Genomic DNA, 27,792 nt, shown 5'->3' with positions numbered 1-27,792 from the left:
TGAATGTCACAGAACCTCAGGAGGCTGAAACTCTGGAGCTGATAATTCAAACGTCTGCCTTATCACAAAGTGCATTATCTTTCCAGAAACGCGGGACGTGACTCGCCCCGTCCGCCGGATGGTTTCTGTGACGGGGATGTCATCGAGCTAATGCGTTAGCCAACCCGCGCGTCCCTGTGTCTGTCGGCGGCCGCTGGGCTGATAGATCAATGCTTCTCTGCAGCTACTGACCCGGAAACAGCAGCCAAAAGCTCCGCTGCTATCAATGGAGCTAATGAAGAACTCTTCCTCCGAGTCCGCCTCAGTTACAGACACTTGGAATCCGACAAGAGTTCTCATCAAAGGGTCCCGCAGATTAACGGGCGCGGGAGACGTACGTTCCTGTCGCGTCAGACAACCGCGGGGAGGAGGCGTTTGTGCCGGCGCGGTCCAGATCCAGACATTAAATTTTCAGCGCCGAATGCCAGCGTGGTGGGGTTTTCCCTGGCAGAGACGGGGGCCATCTGTTCTGCCTGGAGTGGGAAATATTTGGTGCTGTTTTGGGTCAGAATTGATCCGTAGTGAGGCGGGATTTGGGCAGAACTCTTTAAAGTGGGACCTGTGCACTCAGCCGGAGATGATCTACAATTAAAGTCTGACCTGGGTAAAGCCGGCTGGATCAGGGCGGATGGACAGGACCACGAATACATCTCTCTCACTCGCTCCCCTGAGGCCTCCCAGGTATCCTCGCGCCAGGTCAGAGCAGCCATGGATTCTCACTGGTCCTTGGGATCCAGCGGCAACAGCGCTGACGCCGGCGGGAGCAGCAGCGAGGGCAGCGCTGGTCCCAGCAGCTTGAGTTCAGGGGTCACTGGGCGCCTGCACAGATCCATCAAGGAGCAAAGTCATGAGGCCTTCAAGCGTTTGCTGGCTGTGAGGACATGGCTTCATGGGGCAGACTGGGGAGGGGGCAGCGGCCACAGCAGGTCAGAGGGAAGTGGAGGGAGGCGGGGCTCAGTCCGGGCTAAAGCCAGAGCAGAGCGGCCGCTGGAGCAGAGGACAGAAGCCAGAGTCAACTTTTCTCACTTCCTGGATGAAGTGACCTTCAACGTGCTCGACCCGAACTGCTTGGAAGCCTTTGGGAGACCAGCGACAGCCCCTGTTCAGGCAGAGTGGAGCCCACGGCAGGGCGGCTGGATGGCCCATCCGGACTCACTACTGAGCCTGGTTCCACCGGATCAGGGTCAGAAAACCTACCTGGAGACGGACATCGACGCGGTGAGGAGCAATGGCTTACCGGAGGAGCTGGAGACCGAGGAGAGGCACGTGATCCCGCCTCCTCCGCAGTTCTGTCAGGGGTTTGAGATGAAGAACGCCTTTCCCGAGTTCCATCCTGACCTCCCCAGACACCCCTACAGATCCATCTCTCTGCCCCGGGGCATCAACATGGTGAGTGATGAACGTCAGCCCGCTCTCCATTCACGGGCGAGAGTGGGAGTCTGGTGTCGTAGAGCTATCATGCAGTTGACAACCCGAGAAAAGAACCCAATGCTAACGTCTTGCTTACAACCAAGATAATGATGGTATGAATAACAGCAGCTCGGACCCTAATAACACGCAGGACTCTCTGCTTATCACCTTGCTGCGAGGCTCAGTCGTGGTGACACACCAAAGCCTCAGTAGGTCTTGCAGACTGTGGGTGAAGGAAACAGAACCCAGGTTTGCTCCTGACACCTTCGCGTCCTCCTGACAGACCAGCAGGTTCCTTCATGGCACAATTTGGTTTGACCTGAATTATTTCTGTCAGACGGCTCAGAGGTTTGTCAGAAAGTCTTTCAAGTATGGGAACTTGATGGAGCTGATCCAACGAGGTATTGATCTCCAGCAGGGTCCAGGAAGTGTGAGGTGGTGTCAGTAAAAAGTCACTTTGCCGGACTGAGATGATCCAGGGTTGGGTGACAACCACGAGTCGAGTTAGAGGTTTCAGGACGAATGGTACGGAAAAGAATGAGATGAATGAGCCGCGAGCCTGAACATCACATCTCTCCATGTTGGGAGGCAACAGGAGAAAAGAGGAACCAATGAGGTTCATGGATGGCATGACCAGACAGGAAAGCAAGAGGTCCGCTGCTTCCTCTGAAGCCTGTTCCAAAGCCAGGCTCCACACTTCACGTGTTCACCCAGGGATCAATAACACAACGGATTGAGAATCAATTGACCTTTAGCCGAGCTCAGAGTTATTGGTCACGTTAATGTATATTCCGTCTCCCATATGATATCGAGTATCGGACTCCCAGTGTAGCATGTGCTCCCGCTGGTGTTCGATTGGTTGAATGTGGGGCTCCAGTTGTGTGGAACTTTAAGTCCACATCAGAAGCTTTGTGGCGGTGAGTTCATCGGAGAAAGATGGCCGTCCAAGTGTTTTGCCTTTACTTCCTACGGCGCTTCCATCCGACCCAACCGAGCGCTGTCGGAGAGGAGAACTCAACACGTCCCACCCCCAACCGTCCCCCCCAGCTCCCACACGAGAACAATCTAGAGTGAACAATGTGGTCATTTACAGACGCAGCCCACTTTCACTGTGCGCCATTCATCACAGTGAGGAGATCTAACTGCTGGTGTCAGGAAATCCGCATGTTGACGTGAACGGAGGAGGATGATCTGTTTTTATATATGAACAGTTCAGCAGACTCAGAGCTACCGTTCGTTGATGTTACGGAGCTTTAGATTCACACGTTACATGCTTGTTTCGTTGTAATTATTTTTCCCAATGAGTAAAAAATACATTTAAAATCAATATATCAATTTTAAAATGATGTTTTTTTTTATTATTTCATTTATTTAGTTTTTTGTTAAAATTATTTTCTGCCTTGTAGCAGCCAGGTTTTTATCTTTTTTCACAAAACTACTTTTTGTCTTAATGATCAGATAATGGGGAAGTACTTTCTTGAATTAATGCTTCATCTGATTAAATCTTTGTATTAGCTGTGTTTTCCATTTTCAAACAAGGGCTTGACTTTTTAATATTTCTTTTTTAAAGTTGGTTAAAATGCATGTCCTTTTCAATGTATATATTTATTTTTAAGAATTGTTAAACGTATAGTTTTCTTTTCATTTTATGGTTAAAGTTTGTTTTTATTCATTTTATTTTTTCTTTAATAATTCTCGATCAGTGATTTTTTTAAATTTCTGCAGTATCACAAAATGGACTTATTTTTGTTTGTTTTTTTTTCAGTCAATTTTTTTAACCATTTACGTCTTTTTTTCAATCTTTTTGATGGTCTTTTTCTCAGGAATCGGTCATAATTTCCTGCTGGTCCGTTCTTTGCTCTGTTGTGTTTAATTTGTCTTGCTTGTCTTAACATTTTCTTTTACAAGAGGCAGTATTTTTGTTCAATTTTTAATTCATAAACTGCCCAACAAAATGAAACCTCAAATGAATCTGAAAAGCATCTTGAATATGTATTTAGATTTTAAGAATGGATGTCAACTGACAAGCCCTTTCACTCATAGCAAGGGTTGATGGTTCAGTTCCTGGTAGTGCTGGATGGATGAGGCTTCATGAAACAGGGTGCTTACTTTCAGAGCCCACTAGAGGGCCCTCTCTGCTCCAAGAATCTTGGGAATTTAACAACCCTTTCAGTGAAACCTCACATCAATTCCAAACCAAGTCTGCCCTCTAGTGGGCTTTGAAAACATGACACTGTTTCATGAAGCCTCACCAGCCCATCACCAATGAGAGCTGAGGGAGGACTGCTTTTGTTCATGATTCCACATTATTCCAGAGCACTTTCCTAGCTGGTGGGATCCTCACTGACCATGGCAGTAAAGCCGATTCAGACTCTGAGTTCCAGGCCAGGGTTCGGGTGAAAACCGCGCTCTTGGAAGGGTCATACTTTCATATGCGGCGTCCTGAGAAGCAAGTGTGAGCTAGTGGATGTGAAGACAAACAGGAATTAGCGAAGGCTTCAAGCTTATTCGGTTTGCAGATACTGACACGACGGCCGACGGTCGTGCGCTCGGTCCTGAGAGCGAGCCACACTTGACAGGTGAGAGAAGCCGGCGCTGCGTCTCTATTCAATAATAAAGGAGAAGATCGCCTTGCCTTAATTTATTGTCTGATTAAAATTCAGCTTTAGCCGTCACCTTAGCAACCGCTCGGGAAGGAGGTGGGCGGTGTGGGGGCTGCCAGGCCTGCCAGCCTGTTAGTCTTCCTCCCAGTGTCATTGCCAGGGTTTGGCTGTAAAGTTCTCGTCTCCGTGAGGCCGTGAGAGGCGCCGTGCTCCGCGGCGCGCTCGCGGGAGATGCACATTTGTTAAGCTAATAATTGTTTTAATCCACGGTTTTCCTCCGCTGCTGCTTGCTCCCGCTGACCCTCCAGAGCAAATCATCTATTTGAGGCAATTGCCTGCTTTAATAATGCTTCATGTAGCATGTGCACGCCCACGTTAGCTGCAAGAGCCATTAGAGGGATAATTACGCCGCAATTACACCGAAACAATATCCAGGATTTGGACTCTTGCCTCCTTTTTAATGTGAGTTTCAGGTGTTTTTGTGCTTATTGTCGGCTTCTCTCCGAGAAGGCTGCAAGGATGAGCTTGGTGCAGAGTGAGCTGTTTTAAACCAAAACATGGACACTGTTTCATGAAGCCTCACCAGCCCATCACTAGAGACCCGAGTCACAGAAGCCTGGTTCATCAAGTAACCAAAGGCTCCACAGAGCAATGAAGCAATGAAGATGGGAGAGTTGAGGCTTCATGAAACAGTGCCCATGGTTACAGAGCCCACTAGAGGGCAGTCTGGGTTTAGAATTGATGTGAGGTTTCATTGAAACAGTTCTTCAGTTCCCAAAATGTTTAGGCAGATAGGGGTCATCTAGTGGCCTCTGAACATGAGGGCACTGTTTCATGAAGCTTCATCAGCCCATCACTAATGTCAGGGCTTCAGACACTCTGAACTCTTTTGTCGCCAAAGTCACGACAAAGCAGCATTGCAGCATTCAAACTACCCAAGCTGCAAATCTGTAGCCTGCTGTAGTTCCTACTTCGGACTTCAGAGCACCTGTTCATAGGAGGGATGGCCCTCTTCCTGAAGGTCCATCGGCTGCTCTCGACTTGTCCTCTCCAATGAGATTGTACTCTAATGCACTGATTCCCTCACAACCTTGGTGGGCACAGCCAGGCTGGCTAAACTAACCTAGTGGCAGGAAGTCACAGGTTGTTTCAAAGCCCTGCGCCACTCACCCCTTGGTTCTGAGTCGCCTTCCAGATCTGCTGGCTCAGCGTCTCTTGTTTGGTCTCACCTCTATCCAAACGTCGATCCAAAGATCCCTCTGATGATGTTTGTGGGGAAGCTTCCCCTCACCTGTTACCCCAGATAAACGCCGGATCTAGCAGAGAGGAAATCAGAGGGGGGTCTCCTCCAAACGTTGCATAATTCAGCAGCTCCTCGAAGGGGAAAGAAATTCTGTCCAACAGAGTGAAACTTGTGAAATTCAACAGATTGAACCACCTGTTTCCTCCCTCTCAGGAGCGGCGGTGTTGGGGGGGGGGGGCTTCGCCTTGTATCTGCAGTCTGGCTGCAATGGAGGTTTCCGCCCCCCCCCTGCACCCGTCTTTTCTCACTCTGCTTTCACACTCTTGGTATGATATGATTGTTCTCTCCGCCTCTTGCGAGGCGATGAATGCTGTGTTAGAGTGGAAGGAAGGCGCCTTGGCTCTGCTGCAGTGCTGCTCCAGGACACTTTGATGACTCTCTTTTACGTTTAGGTTCCTGGTGAAGACATGAACGGCGTTGACACCATCAGGTAAGCCCCCTTCCTCCTCCCCCCTCTCTCTCTCCCTCTCTCTCTCTCTCTCTCTCTCTCTCTCTCTGCATCTTTTCCATCATAAACACCCACGCCTTCTCCCTGTAAGCTGCTTCCCTCCCACTCTTCCCTTCAGTCTCCCTCTCTGCTGCTGCCGCCGGAGCGCTGTGCTGCTGGTGGGCTCCACATGCAGTGAGGGTTTTTCCTCCCAGCTCCTCGGGAAGAGCCAGAGAGTGTAGCATAAAAGAGGGGGTTTCTGCGTCGGTGCTGAGGCTGAGGCGGCAGGATCTGACATCTCTGATTCCGGCATGAAGCCGCGCGCCGGCGGAAGGTACCGCTTCTTTCTCTGCATCCGTGAAAGCTCATCTGTGAACGTGTGATAGTTTTCAAAGAAGGCGAGTTGATGTGCGAAGCTCTCGACTTTGATGTTTCCCCGCAGTGTGCAGCTTTTTCCACCTAGCACCCATTGTTTTTCATCTTTGTGATGTTGGTATCGCTGCCGTCTCTGGACATTCACCTGTCGGAATGCGCCTAATTACTCGGCGTGACAGGCCTAACCGTAGAACAGCGAGTGTGAGGGGTGTGTTTGGTTTGTGTGACAGTAATCCCTTGTGTGTGTTGTTGGTAGTTGCAGCTTTTAAATCCCCAAATAAAGCATCGCTACATGATGCGATGAAACGCGTCCAGTTGCGGCTGGTGAACAACAGCTACGTCAAGAAAATATTTTTGTGAGGTAGAGGATCACCAGGGGCGACTCGGGATTGGTGTCAGCGGCGGCATGCGGCGCCAGAAGGTTGAGCCGGGGGCAGTGTCACGGCAGCAGATGGGAGACGACCAGGTCGGTTGCCAGGAGATCATGCTGGCAGCAGGGGGCATCAGAGAGCAGCGCCCTGGGCTAGTCCGCGTTACCATGCCACACGAAACCCTTGTGCAGCCAGGGTTCGAGTTCTGTCAGCCTAACACCAAAAAGCTACTGCTATCATGGAAGAATTTGGAGGCTCTGCTGCCCAATTTTTCTGTTACAGTTAGATACAAACCACGATAACATCAAACTTGAGAAGGTCTCCCCGGTAACAAGATACGAAGTGAAACCTCGGGGCGGATCAGTTTCAAATGTTCGGTGGCTCCACTGACCTCAGATTGGGTGGCTCTTATCCTCGGTTTCACATGTGCCTTAGGTGCTTGGTCTAAGGTTGTCGTCATGTCCGGTCTGACTTGGACCTGCGACGGCCGTCCACAAAACCATGCCATGGTCTTCATGGCAAGATTTGAGGACACAAATCTGTAGCTCATGTTTGAACATGAGAGTTTGTAATCTCATCCTCATAGTTGTTCTGGTAGTTGGAGAAAGATCATGCCATCTGCTCACACAGTGAAGCGCCCCATACCTCAGCATCCCAGACACTTGTGTCCACCAACATATGGAGGCTCGACTGTAATCTTCAAAAAACTTCAAGATGTTGTTGGGGGACCACTTGAAAACCTGTGTATGACTTTTAACGTCCACGTGTCGACACAAATTTGAAGGCTGACATGTTTGATCTAAGGTTGTCAAACTAACATCAACATGTCGTCGGCAAAGCGCAGTATTCTGAGCTCCACCTTTCGGCGCCAGACACCAGCGTCCACAAGCACGTGGACAAACGAGAACTTCTGATTTTAGTGGACCGACTCCAATCTGTCTGAGAAATGAGCTTGGGTTGTGATAAAAGCAGGACTCGGGAGGGAGCAGCAGCGAGGAGCTGCTTATCACCGGGTGAGCTCACGCCTGATCAAAGCGCTGTCGGATCACAAAAAGACATTTTAGCAGAATTTGTTAGGAGCTTCTCTTGTACATGTCAAAAGCAAAGTGCTTTTGTCCTGAAGTCGAACTCCACTCGCTGTTTTTTAACTCCGAACTTGTCTCACGTCGGTGTCTGGATTCAGCGTAACCTGTCTACGTCTCTCATTCACGCGTGTGTCCGGATTCAGTGGAATGAAAAAGCTGCTTTTCTACATCACCCTCATGTTCAGGTTGAACTGATCCATGTCCTGGACCCCAACACGAACATGCTACAGAAAGGTCTTTGTTTGTGGACCTTAACTTCAAGTCAAGTAAATCGAAATCGATCTTCAAGGATGAAAACCAAGACCATACTTCACATCCATTCATCTCACATATTGACTTTTGTCTTTGATCGATTTACTTCCATCTGAATTATCTTTGGTCTCTTTCATATTTACCCATGGTCATATGTTTTATTTCAATTCAAATCTATTTTACTTACTTGCCTATTTCTTTACTGGATACAGAGGTGATTCCTCGCAGGGTGTACGTTTACAACTTCTCAATTTGATTCAATGTATTTGAGATATTGACAAATTTATTCTGTTTATAGAAATAAAATCACATTTCTGCGCTCTATTTAATTACATGTATATATAAAATTGTAATCAATGCTACAACCTATGCATCTACAATACAATTATTTATATATATATATATTTCTAGATGACTGTAGTAGAATATTTCCATGTCTATATATATATATTTCCATGTCTCTCTCTCTATATATATATATATGTATGTATATATATATATATAACTTTCTGTTCCTTTTGCCATCCACTTCTTGATCCACATCCTGTGGCATTTCAGTATTTATTTCCCCACCTCAGCGCTGATGTGACTGGGTTGATATTCGGGGCCAGCGTGGAGGCAGTTTAACGCGCGGTTAAGCCAACAAGGGTAATTCATCAGACGAGGAACATCAATTCTCCTCACCTCCGAGTCAATTGAATGAGGCCGGCTCTGAGAGGGTCCGCGCCGCGCCGCGCCTCTGAGGTTAACCGCGAGCGTGGCCTCACCTTTGGCCCCGCCCCCTCTCTGATGCAACCTCCAGCAAGCGCGCCGCTCCGTCCTCGGTGGTCTGCTGTGGCTCCCCTGCTCGGGCCCCCCTGGCTGAGACGCTGATGTAAACCTTCCACAGTCGAGGCGGCGAGCGCTGACTTGAAAATGATGAAAGATTTTTTTGATACTCATTAGCACGTTTTGATATTCAGAAATGCAACAATGGCGCCGGCGTGATGAAATTCATTGGAGGTCACATGATCTCCCAAAAGAGTATGACGAAGGACTGGAGGAGAACGGTTTTTTTTTCACTCTTCGACGTTCTCTGTACAAGGTGGCTGACTTCCCCTTCCACCTGAGACCCCATCCTGGTCGTCCTCTTTCTTCCTCCCCTCACAAACTCCGCCCGTCCTCTGTCCGGATCCCAGCTCAAGTTCAAGCCGACGTTTGTTCCTGGCCAATCGTTACCGCGAGTCAAAGGTTAGTTTGAAACTCTTTAAGTGGACGGCGTGAGTCGAACTCTCCTGCCCTCTGCGGTGAGGCTCCGCGTCCGTCTCCCCCGATCGCGGCTCCTCCGGGGAGTCATTAGCCGTGTCCCTCCCATTATTCCTCTCACCTCTCACCCCATCCCGCCGATAACTCGGGTCCCATTTATTCAGCGAGGCTGCCAGGCGTGTCGCCGGCTCGAATCGCGTCACGCCGCGTCACAGCCGCCGCTTCTCCTCTTTTACTCCGATTGAATATTAATTCCAAAGTGTTTGCTGACTCACCTCCTTCCTGACGCTCCGATCAATGTCCCAATTTATTTCAGATGTAGAGCGCAGCGGTGTGGGTTCAGTATCTGCCGCGCTGCCTTCATTAGACGGATGATGTCGTGGGAGAGATGAGGAGTTTCACATTCTTCAAAGAGTCTCGACCAGAGCTGACACAGGGGGGAGGCTGGAACATCAGGAAGCGCGAGCGCCACCATTAGCTGATTGAAAGGAAATGATTCTCCCAGGCGCTTTACAGTGGCTACACTTTCCCTGGGACGGTCCCTCTGTGGAGCACATGATCAGGCCAACGGTCAACTGTCCGTCTCAGTGCTTTCTTCAGGAAACCTTTCTGTCAGGACTGTTTCCCTGCCCTCAAAGACGCTGAATCTGGAATAAAATTCAGAACTTCAGAGGCTGCTTTTCAGTTGGCAGAGGGCTGGAGCTCGTGAAACACAGATTGAGATGCTGGTTGTTTCCCAGCCACCAAAGAAGCTTCTGTTGAAGTCATGGTCTCTTGGTCAAAACAGGATTAGTAGATTTAATTCAGACTCAGGTTGACTTATGACGGGACGGTGGTTTGGCAAGTGTCAGTCAGTTAGAGGTTTAGACACAGACCGAGGTCAGGACTGTTGTTATGCCACCACAGAAGCTGAATCAGAAATGAAACTTTGAGCGTTAAGTACTGATGAGGCTTCATGAAACAGCATCATTACTTTCAAAGCCCACTAGAGGGCTCCATCTTTCCAAAACCACCAAAGAAAACATCATGATCTCTAAACTTAAAAACAGAATTAGACACTTAAAAACACGTTGAGGTGTTTGTTAGTGAGAAGGATAAGTTTTGTGTTTGGGCCTTCAGTTGCACAGACTGAGATCAGGGCAGGTTCAGGCCTCCACTGAAGCTCAAAACACACTGTGAACACACAGCTTTTCAATGAAAGACAGAAGTCCGACAAGTGTTAGTGGCCAGTAGGGCTCAGTATTGGGGCCAGGGTCAGGGTCGAGGTGGGGGGCAGAGACTAGGCTCGGGACTGTTTCCATGCCACGATCAGAGCTGTTTTGATCTCAAGCTTTGTGAGGTGGGATCTCAAACAAAAGAAGTTTGAATCACAAAAAGATTGAGATGCTATTTTACCCATTAGAGACAATGGAATTGATCTGTTCAAGATTACATCACGGAATCGGTGCTTTGTAACAAGTGGAATCTCTCTCTGAAACGGCTCAAGATTAGATGCAGATTTCCCAAATTGACAGCTTGAATTTAGAAACGTTTGGGAGCTTTCCAGGCCCCTTTTTTTCATGTTTTTGGCCCGGTTTCTTTTCACCTCTTTTTCCCTTGGAGACGCCAGTCGTCCCTCTTTGTTATCTTTTAACCTGCCTTGCTTTAGATTCTATTTTCCACACAGTCACTTTGGCGAATGTTCTCGAGCCTGTGTTCTACTGGTTCAATGGAGCTGTAAATTTGTGGGAACCGGCTCCAGCAGCAGAAACAAATAGGACAGTGAGTCTTGTAAATGGTCCATTTGAACGTGCGAGCTCACTCGCACCCCCCCCACCGTCGCTGCCGGTGACTGGACAGGCGCTGATGAGAGTGGACCACGTCAGCCGAGGTGCCGCCTGGTCGCCTCTGGGCCGAGACTCTCGGGGCTTTGCCTCGGAAGCTTACACCCTGAGAGGAAGTGGGTCCAATCTGGTCACCGGTGCATCCATGGGTGTGAGAGGGAGGCTTAAAAAGCGAAGGGCCTTGGTTTGCTGGCCCTCAGAAACTCTCATCATTTTAACTACACCTACGTCAGAGAAGATGTGGAGACTCACCTTCAGCGTGACCTTCTCATGTAAATTAAAGAAGCCCAGAGAGCAGAAGATAAACATCTCTCCAGAAATTAACTTCCGTAACGCGAGAAACTCAAGTGTGAGTCAGCAGTATGGGTCTATATTGGGTGACCTTCATCACCTTCTTCTTCTTCGGCGTTTCTTGCAGTGATGAGGCAGCGTTGGTTTAACACTGTTGTCAGGTTTCATTGAAACGGTTCAATTCCTCAGGTTTTTGGGCAGAATTGGCCAGAAAGGTTGTCAACAAAACCCCCTTCACGTCCACTCTGGATGACACTGACTTGACACTAGTGACCCTGATCCTCGATCTTGTCATTGCTTCCAATCTTGAGAGACTCTTCACTGATGTTTGCTTCATTATGTCCACCTGGTTTCTGATCTGTGGAAGTTCTCCTGTTGTCTATTTCTGCCTTTGTCAACTTCCTCAATCTGTTCCCTTGTTTCCCCCGACGCTGTTCCTCCCATCGCACGTATCCGGACGGTTTCACATGAGAGTGCGCCTCAGTGCTGATACAATCTTAATTCTTGCTTTTTTTTGAGGGGTCATTTTCATTTCACCCCCTTTTCCAGCATTTTTCCAGCAGATATATTTGTCTTCCACACTTGAATGCCATGATCCGTGTAATAGTCAGGGTGAGCTGAAGTTTTAGGATCCTGGGTCAGAACCAGATGACGGCTTGGTCTCGGGAGGACTCTCCGCTCGTTGATGTCTGGAGGCTGATGCTGCAAAACCCGACGTGTTTGTGTGTTGGAGCTGTGCTCGCTCTGGGCTTTTCTCACCAGCCTCCAGAGTTGGTTTGTTTCTGGCCAAATATTGCTGTCACACAGTTTAGCCGCACAGGTGCGGAACACGTTGTTCTGGAAGCTTCCTCTGCTCAGACTTTGTTCAGATGCCACTCATGTCTCCACAAACAACTTGGTAGTTTGCTAAATAAAAAATATCCAACAGACGTTAGGAGGCCCAGACCTCCCTCTTTCCAGGAACCAAGATGGAATACTGGGCTCCTCAGCTGAGGGAGGTTTGTCCTGGATAGAACGGCGACCAGATGAGCTGAGCCACTTTGATAAGCAGCGGTTCTACCTTGAGTTCCTCCTGAGCTTCTCAGTTCTTCTCTTACGTCCTGGTTATCCAAATGTATCTTTCGGTGACTACCATACGACGGAGTCTGCAGGTGAGCAAAGAAGTCCTGAGCCTTTTGGCTCAGCTCTTTCCTTACCGATCTTGCTCCGACTTGGACAAGACATTCTGTTTTCCAGCTGTGGACCGTTGTCTCACTCATCTGGGAGTTGATCTTCCCCTGGTTCTTTATCATCATTAGATCGAGGTAAAGCAAGTGTAATTCTGTATTTCCCGTGGCTTGTCAGAGTAAAGCATGAGTCCGCCTGAAATGGAGGACTCTCCGTCGTGACGTGACGTGCAGCCCTCTCTCTTGTGCGGAGGTTTGTAATGAGGTTTCTGATGTAGGCTTGTGTTTGGCTTCCCTTCATGATGGGGGTTGTGACGGGTTGCCCCCCGCCTCCCCCACAACCCACCGTGCAGGGCGCCGTCAGTGAGACATGAAATCTGCGCGGCCGGTCATCACCGCTCGCCGCCTGTGATGATGTTGATGCTGTGAAAGTACTCGAGCGTCAGGTCAGAAGTTAATCAAAGCCAGAGGAGAAGGTGTCATTACTGCGACTCGCTCGGCGGCTTGAGTCATGACGGCCTTGAGTGACTGGCGCTTTTGTTCATGGGAAGGGAAGCGGAGCCGAAAGTGCTGCTCCTGCTGCTGGATGAGTCAGACGCTCAGGTTCCCCCGCTCTACTGCTCAAATCTGTGGTGAGGGTTTTTCCTGACAATTGCAGGCGAGGAAAGAGAAGCGGGAGCGGTAGACGTTTCTGGACCTGGACCTAATAATACATGCGAAAATGACGACATGAAAAATGGTGAGCTCCACTTCAGGGTTATTTCCGAACGCTGGGCGGGAGGTTTTTCTGGCAGGAATTCCAACTCGGATCCTTGGTATATACCGCCTCGTCTCTCGCTGGAGAATGGGACAAACGTGATGCCACTTCCCAGCCATCACTTGTTTGGTCTTCACGTGTCTGGTGGAGAAGTATCTTTAGATCTTGATCACAAGTGAGGGAAGAACGGAGCATGAGGTCATCGTCTGTCATGGTGAGGAAAGAGCTGAGCCAAAAGACATGAGCAACAAGATCGCAAGGTGAGATGCATTGTTGTCACAGAGAGGCTTGTTGTTGTGTTCCCTGAGTGAGGTGTTCCAGCCCGATTGTCCCTGTTGACTTGGGTTCACCATTGGGAAAAGGAAGTCTGGACCCTCCCGCTGATAAAGAGGTCCACCATTGTCAACATAGTTTCAGTCTCGGTCACTCTAGTGTTGATAAAATCTTCCATTCATTCACATTTAGAACAGATACATAGGTGATTATTTGCCATCAGGTTTAGTGCGATAAACTGAGATTAAAAATGTAATCTACTGACAGCCCTAGTTACATAACTGTCGTCAGAGGAAAGCTGCTAACGCTAGCAGACACGTGGGGGTCCAAAACTACGGCACTGAAGGACGAACCAAGGGCACAACCACAGTGCTTTCAGATTGTGTTTTCATATTTCAGAATCATGAAGTAAGTGCATCATCCAGTTTGTTACCTTTATACGGCGGGAACACAGACACAGGAAGCTCCTCACTGGAACAACCTGACTCAAGCTAACGCTAATGCTTAGGCGACCTGCACCAAAAACTGTCAATAATGAGCGGCTTAGTTGCGTTTTTACGATAAGACCTGTCTTTCAAATTAAAGGCAGTTTCCCAACAACACACGTGGTCACCTGTCAATCAAAGTCTACTTCAGTTGGATATGGAAACGTTCCGGCGAGTGACTGGCTGCCTTTTAGCAGGCAGACTCGACTGTTGTGTTGGTGCTTCAGTGAAAGTTAGAGAATTTCCTGGATGAATTTCCCTTTTCCTCTGCGGATACCAGGCTGTGCTGGAGTGAGTGGGCCGAGGATAAAGAGGGGATGAGTCTGGCGGTGACAGCGGCCACCTGATGTGACGTAAACAGCTGCTTTTTTAGAAAACATTTCAAGCCGGATTAAATGTGCCGCGTCAATGCCGCAGCACACACTCGCGTGTGTCTCCAAAGAAAGTGGATTTCTGCCACTCACACACACACACACACACATCTCGGGCCGGCGATGAGTCAGAGGGGAGCAGCTGGAGTGAAGGCTCCAGTGGTGGAGGTGAGCTGTCACCATCTGGAGGAGGTCTCTGTCTCCTACTGCCGCATAAATCTGCTCACCGTCCACACGGCAACATGTTCCTCTGTGTGTGCGTGTGTGTGTGCGTGTGTGTGTGTCCATGGTTTTGCTGTACTTGTGACGGCCAATTTTTGGAAGCACACCTACTTGTGGGGGTGTTTTTGCTAGTCCCCACAAGGTCAAGCCTCAACTTGCAGGTCGTAACTTCAAAACAACAGGGTCATCATGACTAGGTTCCAGTTTGGTTCAGGGTTCTGGTTCAGGTGTTTTGGATGGTTAGGCTGGGGAAAGGGTTATGGTAAAGAGCGGTCCTCACAAAGATAGAGAGACAAATGAGTGTGTGTGCAGTCTTGTTCCCAAACCTCAAACACTTGAATGAATTAATTTGCTTTAATTGTTCTCCCGGGACGTCCAGGATAATTGTTTATTATGAATGGTGTTGTGAAATGTGCTTATTTTTATCGGACAAAAAAAGACGATGTTCGCATCCAAAGATCTCAGGAGGAACGTCCCTCAGTCCACTCTGACTAGTCACCTGTTTCCCACCTTGTTCAGCCTGCAGGGGGCGGGGCTAAAGCCAGTGGCAGGTCAGAGAGGCAGAATTGTCCAGCAAATCCTGTGCTCTGATTGGTTGGTGAACAGGCTGCGACTTGTCGCCGGAGTTCACCGTCAGCTTCTACGCTTGATGCGTTTATTGTCACCTGAAACTTGACAGAGATACTCTAAAGGTGCTGCCGAAACACCTCACTTCCCCAGGTTCCATATTGTAGCGCAACACTTGGCGACATCTCACTGGTTTGGTTTGTGTGGACCGTCAAGTCCGACTACAGCTTTGTTCCTGGGGTCTGCAGCTGTAGCCCCATGTTTCAGGTTGCCCTCCTCACCATAAACATCCCTCCAAACGTTCCACTGAAAACGGCCCTGCGACCCAGACATGGGTCCGGACCAGAGCGAGAGTAGTGATGGGCTGGTGAGGCTTCATGAAACAGTCACAATGTTTTCAGAGTCCACTAGAGGGCAGTCTTGGTTTATAATTGAAGTGAGGTTTCATTGAAACAGCTGTTCAATTCTTAAGACTTTTGGGCAGACTGGGCTCCGAAAATGAGGACACTGTTTCATGAAGCCTCACCAGTTGGTGGTGATACTGAAGTCTACAGAAGCTCGGTGGTGTGACGGTTGAGTATCGACGTGTAGATTCACCCGATCATGATGTTCTGTTTCCATAGCTTCACCTGTGTGACATCACGGCACGGCGGACGTGACTGACCTGTGTTTTCTGTCCGACAGGGCTCGCACAGGTAGAGCGGTCAGTTCCGCTGCTGGACCGAGTGTCCTCGCTCTCGTGTGGGCGCCTCGTGCTCGACTCGTTTAAACACATGCGAGGGAAGGAACACAGACAAACCATGAAAAAGATTTACATTGGTAAAACCGCCTTAAAAGTGCCGCGAAACGGCGGCAAGCACCCCAAGAAGAGGTAAGAGAGACTGTGCCGGTCGCCTCATTGCTCCACCGTCGTCCATATCTGTTTGTGAGTCCATCCGCCCACGAGGTGTCTCCTCGCCAGTGGACCGGCGCGGCCTCTTCCCGCCTCCCCGGGTCCAGGAGTCATGTTGCCTTGTCATCTCATCTCACGGCGAGAGCGCTCATTACGTCTGACTCAGCTCTCGTTCACAGCCGAGGTCACTAATGGGGGATTTTTCATCCCGGGAGCCGCGTCGCCTGAACTGGCACTCTATTAAACAGCCGGCACCTGAATTCCCCTGCTAGCGCCGCCAGTCAGACGAGGGGCAGGTGGAGGATTGTGGGTAATGAAGCACTTTATCCAGTCCAGGGAGACGCCCGGATAACTGGGCCACCGCATCTCGTACGCCGTTGACATGCTGCGTAAATAACACCGCTTGTCGACGCCTAGAACGCTGACTCCAGCTCTGTTCTATACCGTTTAAAATGTCACTACGACAAGCTTCCAGGGGCATGAAGAGTCTTTTCAGCTCCTGAGATTTCAATAGGGGAAACTTTTGACTTCAAGATTGGATTCATTTATGTCAGTCTCTCAGCATCTAAATAACCTTTATTCATCCCAAAAATGACTTTTTTTTTTCAATTAATACTTGCACGGCATTTACTTTTCATTCCAAAAAATTAATATATTTTCTATTTTCATACTGTCGCAAATGTATTTTATTTTTGTTGGACTCATTTATCTAATTTTTTCTCTTGAAGTGTCTCATTTTTTCCTTTAATTATGAAAAACACATCCGATTTTGTGAATTCCTGTGATTTCCAACCCTTTGATTTGACTTTTAATTGCTATTTAAAAAATGCAGTCATTAAAAAGTGGAATTAATGATTGTAACTTTTTTTCTCCAATAATTTGTGTTCCAACTCAAAAATGGAATTCAACTTAAAATGTGTCATACTTTTGGACAAAAGAGTTTCTGTCTTGCAAAGTGAATTTATTTAAATGAAAAACATTCTGTTTTCCATTATTTTTTCCACAAATAATGAGAAAAAACTCGTATTTTTAATAGCTGGCAAAACAATTCAGACATATTCAAATGTTGACTTTCTTTTACTTCAATTTTAGAACACAATTTGAATGATAATGACGCTGCTCGATTTTCTGTTAGTCAAGATCTAACCATTATTTATGGAAAACAACTCGCTTATTAAATGGTCTCCTTTGAACTCCTTTGAAAATAATTTGAATTTGAATTATAAAAGAGGCTTTTATCGCTGGTGGTGAGCAAAGGAAGCGCCGCTCGGTGGAGGGACGTCCACACGCGGGAGGAAGGATGAAAGAGCGGACGGGTTTCTTCTGAGTTAGCGTCCGTGCTGTCATCCTCCCCCTCGCAGCATTAAACAGCTCTTTAATTCACAAAGACGGAGCAGAATTTATTTCCATCTAAACCCGCGTTTCTTTCAAATTCAGGACAGTGCTGAGCTTGAAGCCAAGCGCTTTTAATTGGTCTAAAAAAAGAACCTTAATGGTCCCAACTGGGTGAAGTGCAGCTGGAGCGGTGCTAAAAATAGAAAAGATGCTCATTAATAATTCATGACCGACTTATAGCAGCGAGGCAGCCACCGCTGCAAGACGCAACATCTGCACTTGAACGCATCACCGAGCGCTTCCTGGCTCGGAGGCATCGATACGATGAGTCGTACAGCTGCCAGCGACCGAGGTTCAGACGGTTTGGGGGACGAAGAACAAGTGGCCTGCAACAGAGGTGTCTAAAGGGATCTGGACCTGGTTCCTTGGGCCAGATGGAGCTCTGCTTTAGGGATCGGCCTTCATCTTGAGACCGAACCAAGCAGTGATAAGACCACGTAAAAGCCGAATGAAAGCACGGACGGGGTCTCGGACTCGCCCGACCTCATGTTCGTGAGGATGTCTCGGGAAGACCTTCAGTTGTTCCCAGCTGCTGAGGCCAGAACATCGGGCGTCCCTGAGAGGACAGAAAACGTTCTGATAATCCATGAATAAATTGCTAGATCTCTTTCCATCGAAGCGGCAACAGATGGGCGGGCGTCTTGGTCGCGTCCTGAAACCTCTGGACAGAATCTCCCAGACCTTCTGCCGCGATGATCTTGTTAATGGAGAGAAAAGCAGTCGGAGGGGAAGTGAAAAGAGCGAGCACATCTCCATCCCCTCCCTCCCGTATCGGCCGCAGATAGAGTCATTACCCTCCTTCCTCTGCCTGTCCGTCAATAGCGGCTCCATTAAGCCGCCGCGCTCGGCTCCATCAGACATTTCCTCTTTTCCCACTTACACTTGGCCTTTTATTAGATTGAGGCCCAGGTAATGCACCGCGCTCTAAAAATAGTCATCATTGTGCTGTCTCACTGAATCACATGTGGGGGGGCCATAAATCCCAGCCTTCAGGATCTATTTCTGTAACGTATTACACCCTCGCCGCAGTGTCCCGGGGTCTAATGGTCCCGGGTCCGGGCTGGACTTTCCCTCCCGACTCCCCAGCTTTCATCACCCCGCATGGCCAGGCCCACCCCCTTCAACATGTGGCCCCTTCTCTGAGGGAATTTCACTGTGTTTGTGAGCAGCTCATTGCTGGAGCAGAAGGAAGACCTGCGCAAGCGCCTGTCCTACACCACACACAAGCTGGAGCTGCTGCAGGGAGAGTTCGACTCCACGCGCCAGTACCTGGAGACAGAGCTGCGACGCGCTCAGGAGGAGCTGGACAAGTTCACCGACAAGCTCCGCAGGTACCACGCTCTCTGCGCCGCGCAAAACGCCGGGCAGGTCGTCTGCGCTTCTGTCTCTGAGGCCCGAGGAGTGACTCGCTGTTTAACGTTCCCAGGGTGTTGGAACCATGGAGCTGATGAGGCTTCATGAAACAGTGTCCTGACTTCCACATGGAACATCAAGAGTGAGAGATTTGAAAATGGGAAACTTCTGATTTCAAGATTGGATTCATTTAGGTCACATCTCTTTTCATCTAAAGAACCTTTTAACACATTATTTATCCCAAAAAACTTTTTTTAATTAATTTCTAAAATAACACCCCATACTTTTTTTTTCCTACAACCATAAATATATTTTCATTTGGTTGGACTCCAACTTTCTTAAACTGTTTAATTCCTGTGATTCCCATCCACTTGATTTGACCTCCCTTTATTTGCTATTAAATAATTACAATTATTTAAAAGTGCAATTTATGAATGAACATAAAGATTTTTACTTTTTTTTCCTCCACTAATATGTTGTTCAATTTAAAATCCATCATACTTTTCAGCAATTGGACAAAAAAAAGTTTCTGTCTTGAAAGATAATTTTTGAAAACTAAATATTTATTTTTTAAAACCTTTTTCTTTCCTAAAAAAACAACTTTGTGATATCTGTTATTTTATTCTACCGGTAATGAAAATAAATCAACATTATAAAAGCCTTTTGAAAAAGTAAAGGAGGAAAAAAATACATTTATACGACACAACAATACAAATATTTCACTGGGAAAACATTTTATACTTGCGTATTACAAACTTTTCAGTGAATCATTGCACCAATTCTAAACCATCACTGCCCTCTAGTGGGCGCTGAAAAGGAGGGCGCTGTTTCATGAAGCCTCACCAGCCCTTCACTACATGTAAGTGAACCAAATGATGCTGGTCTTCCATTTCTTCCACTGCAGCCTCAAGGGGTCTGAGTGGTGGGGTGTTTGAAACCGTAGACAGAAATAGAATAGAATATTTCTATTATATCAATAATAGAAATAGCTTTGTGACGGAAGTTACAAAGCTACATTTCACCTGTCGCTTTTTTTCACCCGGGTGAGGGGAGAGGAAAGGTGTGGGGCTGGAGTGGGGTGTTGGCGGGTCATTCGCTTGCTGCCCTGCCTCCTGCTGCAAAGACCTGAGTCGAGTTTGGGATTCTCTTCTGAGGGGTCTCAGCAGAACACCGGACCAGGCAGCAGACCAGGCTGCGATGACAATGACTGCAGTCACGACAAGAGGGACGGTGACATTTGAAGAGTGACTCAACAGAACCCGTCGATGTATGAAGAACCGTCGGGTGGTGAATGGAACTTTGTGATCATGTGACCCCACAGGGAGGTCCCTCTCCATGTTCCTTCCATGAAGCACCTCCCCAGGCTCCTTGCTGAGGTGGTGTCCTGATAAGCTCACAGATCAGTGACACCGTTTGATCTGCTGTCCTGATGCTGTCCAGTTCCATCACCCTTGAGCAGACCACACCCTGCTTCCTGGCCCTGCTCTATCGCGGTTCCTTGGTTCCCGGTGCACCTCATAAGAAGGAGTGAATCATCACCATTTTGGATGTTGTTCCAGCAGCTACACCGGTCATCCACGTTGAAACCAGGGCTCCGAAGGAACAAAGTGTTTCCCTCGGGTGTCGAACGAATGTCGCCTGCAGATGCCTCGCAACAACAGCAACAGCTCACGGATTTGCTCGCTTTGCTACGACACAAGATTTACTCATTCGTCCGCGCCGAAAAGTGAATTCAATGACTTGTGAAAACGGCTCTCGTGGGTGACTTGAAATCCAGCGTGACCTGAGCTTCACCCCTCGCTCCGCCTCTCTGCTCCACAGATCTTTAAACTCACAGTCGAATTGTGTTTCGTGTCGTGCAGAATCCAGAGCAGCTACTCGGCACTGCAGAGGATCAACCAGGACCTGGAGGAGAAGATCCACCGGGACGTGAGTCTGTGTCTGTGTGTGTGTGTGTGTGTTGCCATCGGAATATAGATTTAAGTGGTGAGGCTTTATCACCTTCATGGTGACCTGTTTTGAGACGACAATTCCAGACTAAAGAGCAACGACGTCCATGCAAATTATGAATATCAAAGTCAGGAGAAACTGTCAGTCATAAGGACACATTCTTTGAAAAATATGATTTTAAGGAGAGAGCAGGAAAAATGGGAAAAAATCGAACTTAAATGATGTGAAATAATTCAAACAAGAATATAGAGTGAAACGTAATTGAATAATAATTAGAACTCTATAAATAGGTGTCAGAATCAGAAATTTCGATTAGTGAATTGAGAAATGATAAACTAAAGAAATGCTTTAAAAATGTAAGAAAAATATATTTAAAGACATTTTTTTAAATAATGAATTAGTCCAACATTTTTTTTCTTTTTTATTTGGTTTTTAAACATGATCAAAAAGCTCAGCTTGCAAATTTATTGAGAATTAAAATGATTTAATCATATATTTTCCTTTTTGATTGACATGAATATATATATATATACTTAATACTTAATACTTACTACTTAATATTATTATTATGAATATTAATTACTACTTGGATAATATGAACAGTTTTGAAACTGTGGTTAAGACTCATTCAAAACGATTTAAATTTTTTTTTAATAAAAAATGTTTATCAAAAGGCATTTTAGTTATTGTCAGAAGAACGTTTTTTGCAATTTCATGCAAATGTATTTATTAAAAATGTTCATTTTCCTTCTAAATTCAAAGCTCAAAATACTGCCCTACATGAATATGTTAAATGTTTAAAGACAGATTACAGTGAGATAAAATACTTCAGGAGTTGGATCAAGTTAAATGCGGAAACAGGGCTGTAACAGTGTCTAAACAAGATCCCAGCCGAGGCTGCGTTGGGCCCCCTGCAGAGGAAAGTGTCCCAGCGTGCATCGAGGTCAAATTTAAATATGAATGTGGTGTCAATGGTGGCGCTGACGTTAATTACAGCATACAACAATAAGTGTCCTCCTCCAGAGGCTCAGAGCCGCGGCTCCTCACCTCTTCGCCTTCTGCCGCCGGTGGAACTCGACAATTACCCGACACGCCGGAGCGTCGGCCACAACAAGCAGCTCCGATACGCCACACGATCCCTCCATTATCTTCCGCCAGGTATCGACGGCGGAGGGAGGAAGGTCGCCCAGATTGTTTGAGTGAAAAGAGAAAGTGGCGCTGCACGAAGAGAGAGCTGTTAGTGACTCATCTCTCGCACTCGTTCCCGCGGAGAAACTCTCCGGCGCTAATGCGTGTTTACTCTCCATCCACGTGACCCTCGACCTCACGCTAGTGATTACAAGACGGATAAATGCGGTGGGGAGGTCGGCGCTTCCACCGGTCTAAATCATTTCAGTAACCAGGAGGACGCAGCTGAAATGTTTTCCTGGAGAGCTGAACTTTCACTTGAGAAACAGATTCAGTGTTTGGAGGGGGTGGATACCTGAAGGCCCCGGCGCAGCTCACGCATCTTTCCTCTCCAGTTGCAGCACCATGACGACGAGAAGCGAGCGCTGAGCCGCGAGATCATCGTGCTCAACAACCACCTGATGGAGGCCAAGCTGACCATCGAGAAGCTGCAGGAGGACAACGTAAGAGCCCCGCTGGACATCTTCTTCGCCAGACTCTGTCGCTCGTGATTTATCTTGCTGTGAATTATTCAGTCTCACAAGATGCAACTACAGGAGAATCAGACGTTGCAGAGACTCTGGAGTCTATTTTTAAACAAGATGAATTACAAAGCAGTTTTTGGGGGATGATCAAATGCAAACATTTAGGGGTATTTTCGTGCAATTTGTATGTGGAGAGACGCACGGGGAGGTGGGCGGAGCCAACACTTGTGAGGTGGGAGCTGTCAGTCATGATGGATTCTGTCTTCACAGGACTTGTACAGGAAGGACTGCAACTTGGCCGCTCAGCTGCTGCAGTGCAACAAGTCTCTGTACAGAGCCCAGCTGTCCGAGGTCAGTCACGGGGTCGCCCGGGGTCATGTGACTGCAGAGGGTCAAGGTCTCAGCAGAGCTTTCAGTCGATGATGTGGTTCCATTCTCACGCTCCTCCAAGTTTGAGTCCGTGGTTCTGAGTCAGAACAGGGTGGAAGGTTGCAGATGAGACCTTCCTCCTGGTTTAGAAGCATTGGTGGTCTTGTTCGCAAGTGAAGGAAGGATGGAGATGGAGAGACAGACTGGTGAAGGAGTAGATGAGCATGGCAGCACGTGAGTGGAGTCCGTCTCTCGGGTGCGGGTCTAAAGTTAGTGGAGAGTCAACATGGCGGATCGGAGAGAGAGAGCTGTGGAAGTCTATAGAGGCAATAAAAGACTCCTTCAGAGGAGCTTTCAGCTTAGTGAGTCCTAGCAATGGCCTGATGAGGTTTCATGAAACAGTGTCCTCATGCTCAGAGCCCACTAGAGGCCCCAGTCCTCCCCAAAATCTTAGGAATTGAGCAGCCGTTCCAGTGAAACCACACATCAGTCTTAAACTAAGACTGCCCTCTAGTGGGCTCTGAAAAATGGAGACTGTTTCATGAAGCCTCACCAGCCCGTCACCAGAGGCATGAATGCTATCCTCAGCTACGACGTCACTGTATAATCTGGGCTCTGACTGGTTAACATGCTGCGACTCATCGCCTCTTGGTGCTTTCCAGTCGTGTTCTGAAGTGGGAGCGAGGTGACGCCACCCGATGTAGGATTTCCCAGTGGGAAAGTGGGAGATTACATAATCCAAGATACTGTTGCTTACTTGAGAGTAAACAGGACGTATTGGCTGTGTATCAATGAAACTCACCAAAACAAACAAACGCACTCTGTCAATTTGTGTTTCCTCCTCATCCGGCAAGTTTTCTAGTTCTCGCAAACGGAGGAAACAGAGGAAGCTAGTATTCGGATGAGGCACGCATGAGCTTTCATGGATGTCACTGTCATGTTTTCCGACTTGGACAAATGCATTGAACTCGGAAGTGACATCACTTGCCTGAGTTTGGATTTTTCAACTTCAGCGTTTGACGTGAGAAATGTCGCCTGAAACTTGCTGTATCTCTATTGTCGCAAACGTATAACATCCTGCGCTCAGGTCAACAGGTTACTGCACGTGGACATTCACTTCACAAACTGTGTCGGCGGTAAGGCCTGATTGCCTCCAAAGATTTGACCTGATCGTAACTTTGTCGGCAGCAGGTGTGTAGTGTGAAGGCTTTAAAATGGCAGTGTAGTCAACCTACAACTCATGGGCAGCACGTTGCCAGAATATGGGCTGCTATAACGCCCTGATGTGTCACATCTTTTTTCCAAACACAATAATAAGAATATAGTTTTGACAAGTATCAGGTTCGAACTGCTCAATTTTCTCTCGATACATTTCGATGCATCGAAGATTTCTCTCCTTCGTTTGGATGGCAGGGTTGAGGGTTCCAAACCCAGAGAAGCGCTGGGTGACAGGCTATGACTCCAGAGATGATGTGGACGCCGGATCGTGTGTTTAGCAGCTCGGTTCAGAGGAGCAACTCCACGGCTGCATTTGCGGCTAAAAATACCGAGATTGATCGCCATTGATTGTGCGTCCTATTCTTCGTTGGCGTCCGACGCCATTAATCCGACAGCTGTTTCAACATTATTTTGGACGGCCGTGTTAATGAGCAGATAATGGACTCTGAGCTTCTCGCTGTTAAATCTTAATGAGCCGAAGAGTTTAGCGCCATTTGTGCCAGTTTCATGCGGCAAACATGCTCGGGTCCTGGCTGGGACAGACTCCCGGCGTGAGCGCCTGCCGTCCCGCTGTCTGTGCAGGGAGGTGTGTGCGGTATTGATGAGTGTTTCAACACCCCACCAGCTTGGCAGCAGTTTCCGCTGCATCAGCCCTGGGCCCTGCGCCCGGCCCATGTGACCGGACTGGACGGCGTCCAGGAGGCCACCGTCCGTACGGCTGAATGGAAAGATCAATGCAAACTGCATTTGAATGCGTGTGGGTTGTAAAATCCCACCCTGCACGTATATCACAGACGCCACAGCGTGAAGGCTCGCAGGAGCTGCTGCGCGGGCTCGCTGCCAAACATGAGAAGGGTCACGGGTCACGCATGCACCCGGTGTTTGTCCGCCGTCCTGCTGGCTCTGTGCGTGGGAGCGAATCGAAGCGCATTGATGAATGATGCTGCAGCATTTTGAGAAGTGCGGCTGCTCTTCGTCGCCCACTGAAGCTGTTTGTTTTGCTGCAAAACAACCTCAGAGACATTTCAGAGTCGAGGAGCGAAACTGGATCCTCGGCTCGATTCGATCGCGGCCAACAACGTCAGCTAATAGCCGCCGATTAAGAATATTCAGACTCTAATTGCCAATAAAGCTCTGACTTGGACTCCAGTTGACGACGTGCCATATCTGGTGTCATGCTTGTTGCCATGGAGAAGCTGCTGAAGGATAGTTTCTCTTTTTTTTTTTGAGAATCACTCAGAATAGAAACTGAACGAAGAACTCAGCGGTGACCATGATACACGCTGAGCCTCATCTCCTACCTTGTACGCTGAGAGTAGACTGCACAGCTCAACCTAAGATGGCGGCGATGAGAGGCTGACCCCGTGTGTGTTTCTTCCTCCGCAGCTTCCGGATGACTTCCTGGACCGGCTGACAATGCACCTGGAAGAGACGCCGCTCTGCCGCACCTATTCCGACTCCGTTCCTGCCGCCTTGATCGCCAAAGTGCTGGAGAAGCCCGACGAAGGCTGCAGCAGCAGCCAGGCGTCCCGCTCTCCAAGTCCACAGCCACGAGACCACACCTTCATCTTGGAGGGTTTGGGTCAGGGCGAGCGCCTGGGGTTGAGAGGGATCTACAAGTCGGACTTGTACAGCAGTGACACGGCTCTTTACTGCCCCGAGGACCGGCACAGGGAGCGGCGGCCCAGCATGGACGTCCACGGCCAGCGGACGCTGCTCTACGGGCCCCAGAATTCCACTGACAGCAACCCAGAAGAAGGTTCTGTCGGACTGAGATCTGGTTTCTCTCAGGAGCACTTTGCCAAGTTCCCAACCAACCTGGGTGCCGGGTCCAGCTCCTACTCCAGCTTCAGTGGTGCCGGGTCGGAAGACAAAGGTAACGGACCACCAAGCAGCGCAGCCTCGTCCCCGCACCACCACTCTCTATACATGGAATGGAGAGAAGCCGGAGACTTTGAGCGCAAGAGCGATTCGTCCTGGGAGCAAGACAGTACACAAGGCTTCCCTAACACGCACCCCTTCCAGCAGGCCGAGCTGGGCCACCCCCAGAACGGCAGCTCCCCCGTCTACAGTCGCACCATGTCCTCCTGCTTCAGCGAGCCCTACGAGCCGCTGCCGCCCTCTTCGTCCCCCAGTGTCGCCTACGGAGACAGTCGTCGTGGCAGCACGCTGGCACCCGAGGAGGAGGAGCTGATCGGACGCTGGAGGCAGCTCAGCGTGGAGGACCTAAGTGCCCATTCGTACCGCAGTCCAGGCCGCGCTTCACCCTACAGCTTCTCAGAGCAGCACTTCTCAGTGCGGCCCGCCAAAATCCGTCTGGGGCCGCTGTACAGTAGTTTCCAGGAAGGAGCCGACTACTACCACCAGGCAGCCGGAGCGATGGACCAGGTGTGGGTGGCGGCGAGCCCCAGCCCCGAGTCCAGCCCCGGACCGAGACAGGCACTCAGCCAGGCCCACCTGTACCGGGCCGAGGACAGCCAAGGGTCAGAGCACAGTCTCTACCACTCAGGGAGCTCCAAAGACAGGGAGGGCACCGCGGCAGCCGGAGGACAAGCCGCCGACTACGTAGACCCGAGTCCCAACAGCTCCACCGAGTCGCTCCATCAACGCTCCCTCGAGTTGGGCGCAGACCTCCAGCACTATCAGGTGGAGATGCACAGCCTTCCTGCACAGGTGAGTCAGTCGCCACCAGCAGCCCCGCCCCCTCCTCCTCCGTTCCACCAAAAATTTGGCTCCTTGGGACTTTCCAGGAAGGACAGTCTGACCAAGGCCCAGCTGTACGGGACTCTGCTCAACTGAGGGAGCGGCAGGCTCGACCGCTTTTGTACGGATTATCCCTTTGCTCGTCTTGATTTGAATATTGAAGTTTTCGGGAAATGTTCATGGTGTATGTTGAGAGAATTCGAGGTCTCGCTAGTGACTTGGTGAAAATGTCCGACAAGAGGAAAAAAGAAACCACAAGATGAAGTCAGATTGTATTTTTAAAAATAGTTTCAAAAATTGCAGACTGGCAGGAAACAGTGGCGCTGTGTCAGAGGAAACTGTGACTTTCTTGATACAAAATCCAAAAAACAAGGGTAGTTTTGCGTTCAGGTGTAGGAAACAAGGAATTTATGGCTAATGGATGAAAAGGCACATTTAAAGAAGAGTCATTTTTAGGAATAGAAAGTGACGTTAAAATGTAAGCTTTTGGCGGTTACCTCTGAGACATCTGACCTGCAAACACAGGCTGTTGTGTCTCAAAATAAAGTTGTTACAGTGAGAGACTTAAAGATCAAAACCGTGCAGAGCTGAAGCTCAAGTTCAGAGGAAAGTAGCAGCTTTGCTGAACACAATCGATGCACAGTTGAGCATCACAATTCAAGTCGCATAAGTAAACACGAGATAAAACCAGGATGAAATCATTTGGAGCTTGTGTAGCTGAAGAATTTCAACGATTCATCACGTTTTTATTCTCAACATTTTCTCTGAGCCAAAAGAACTACACCCAAATTATTTTTGACCCAGCGATGGAAAGAGGGGGCGCTCTTGAGTTTATACAGTTTTGAAATACAAATGTACAAAAATGTTCTATTTTGTATGTAGCTGTCGGGACCTTGCTGTACATACATTTAAGGCCGTGCTGGGCAGAGCGGACTCGTGAAGCAGCTATGAATATACGTTTTATTTCCTCCTCTGTTGGCTGAATTCTCGGTATCGATGTTCTCTCTTGTCCTCGATGGAACGTTTTTGAGATCTGTGTTAGCCGTCGGTTTATTTCTGCTCGTGTGCTCTGCTGAGAGGTCTCCCCTCCCCTGTTCTACCTCAAATTTGAACACCCCAAGAGGCGATGTAACCTTGTTTTTATTCGGACGGTGATGCATGTTTATATATACACACACACACACATATATATATA

General features: G+C 48.5%; 1 protein-coding gene across 3 annotated transcripts; it reads left to right on the top strand.

Moving 5' to 3' along the window:
* Positions 1–1,050: 1,050 nt before the first annotated feature.
* si:dkey-174m14.3 (uncharacterized protein LOC563117 homolog) lies at positions 1,051–27,792 on the top strand. 3 transcript variants are annotated; one of them, XM_053881454.1, is made up of 7 exons: positions 1,051–1,428; positions 5,748–5,785; positions 18,522–18,683; positions 20,568–20,634; positions 22,179–22,286; positions 22,578–22,658; positions 25,281–27,792. In XM_053881454.1, the coding sequence occupies exons 1-7, from the start codon at positions 1,177–1,179 to the stop codon at positions 26,691–26,693; spliced, it is 2,121 nt and encodes a 706-aa protein (XP_053737429.1). In that variant the 5' UTR covers positions 1,051–1,176; the 3' UTR covers positions 26,694–27,792. The 3 variants fall into 3 exon arrangements, with proteins under 3 accessions (XP_053737429.1, XP_053737431.1, XP_053737430.1); XM_053881456.1 differs by lacking the exon at positions 1,051–1,428 and adding an exon at positions 15,750–15,936 and having other exon boundaries at positions 5,744–5,785; XM_053881455.1 differs by lacking the exons at positions 1,051–1,428; positions 5,748–5,785 and adding exons at positions 5,886–6,116; positions 15,750–15,936.

This window comes from Synchiropus splendidus, chromosome 12 (genome assembly GCF_027744825.2).
Source record: "Synchiropus splendidus isolate RoL2022-P1 chromosome 12, RoL_Sspl_1.0, whole genome shotgun sequence".
Taxonomy (NCBI): domain Eukaryota; kingdom Metazoa; phylum Chordata; class Actinopteri; order Syngnathiformes; family Callionymidae; genus Synchiropus; species Synchiropus splendidus.
This window is presented reverse-complemented; position numbering and strand designations above follow the sequence as displayed.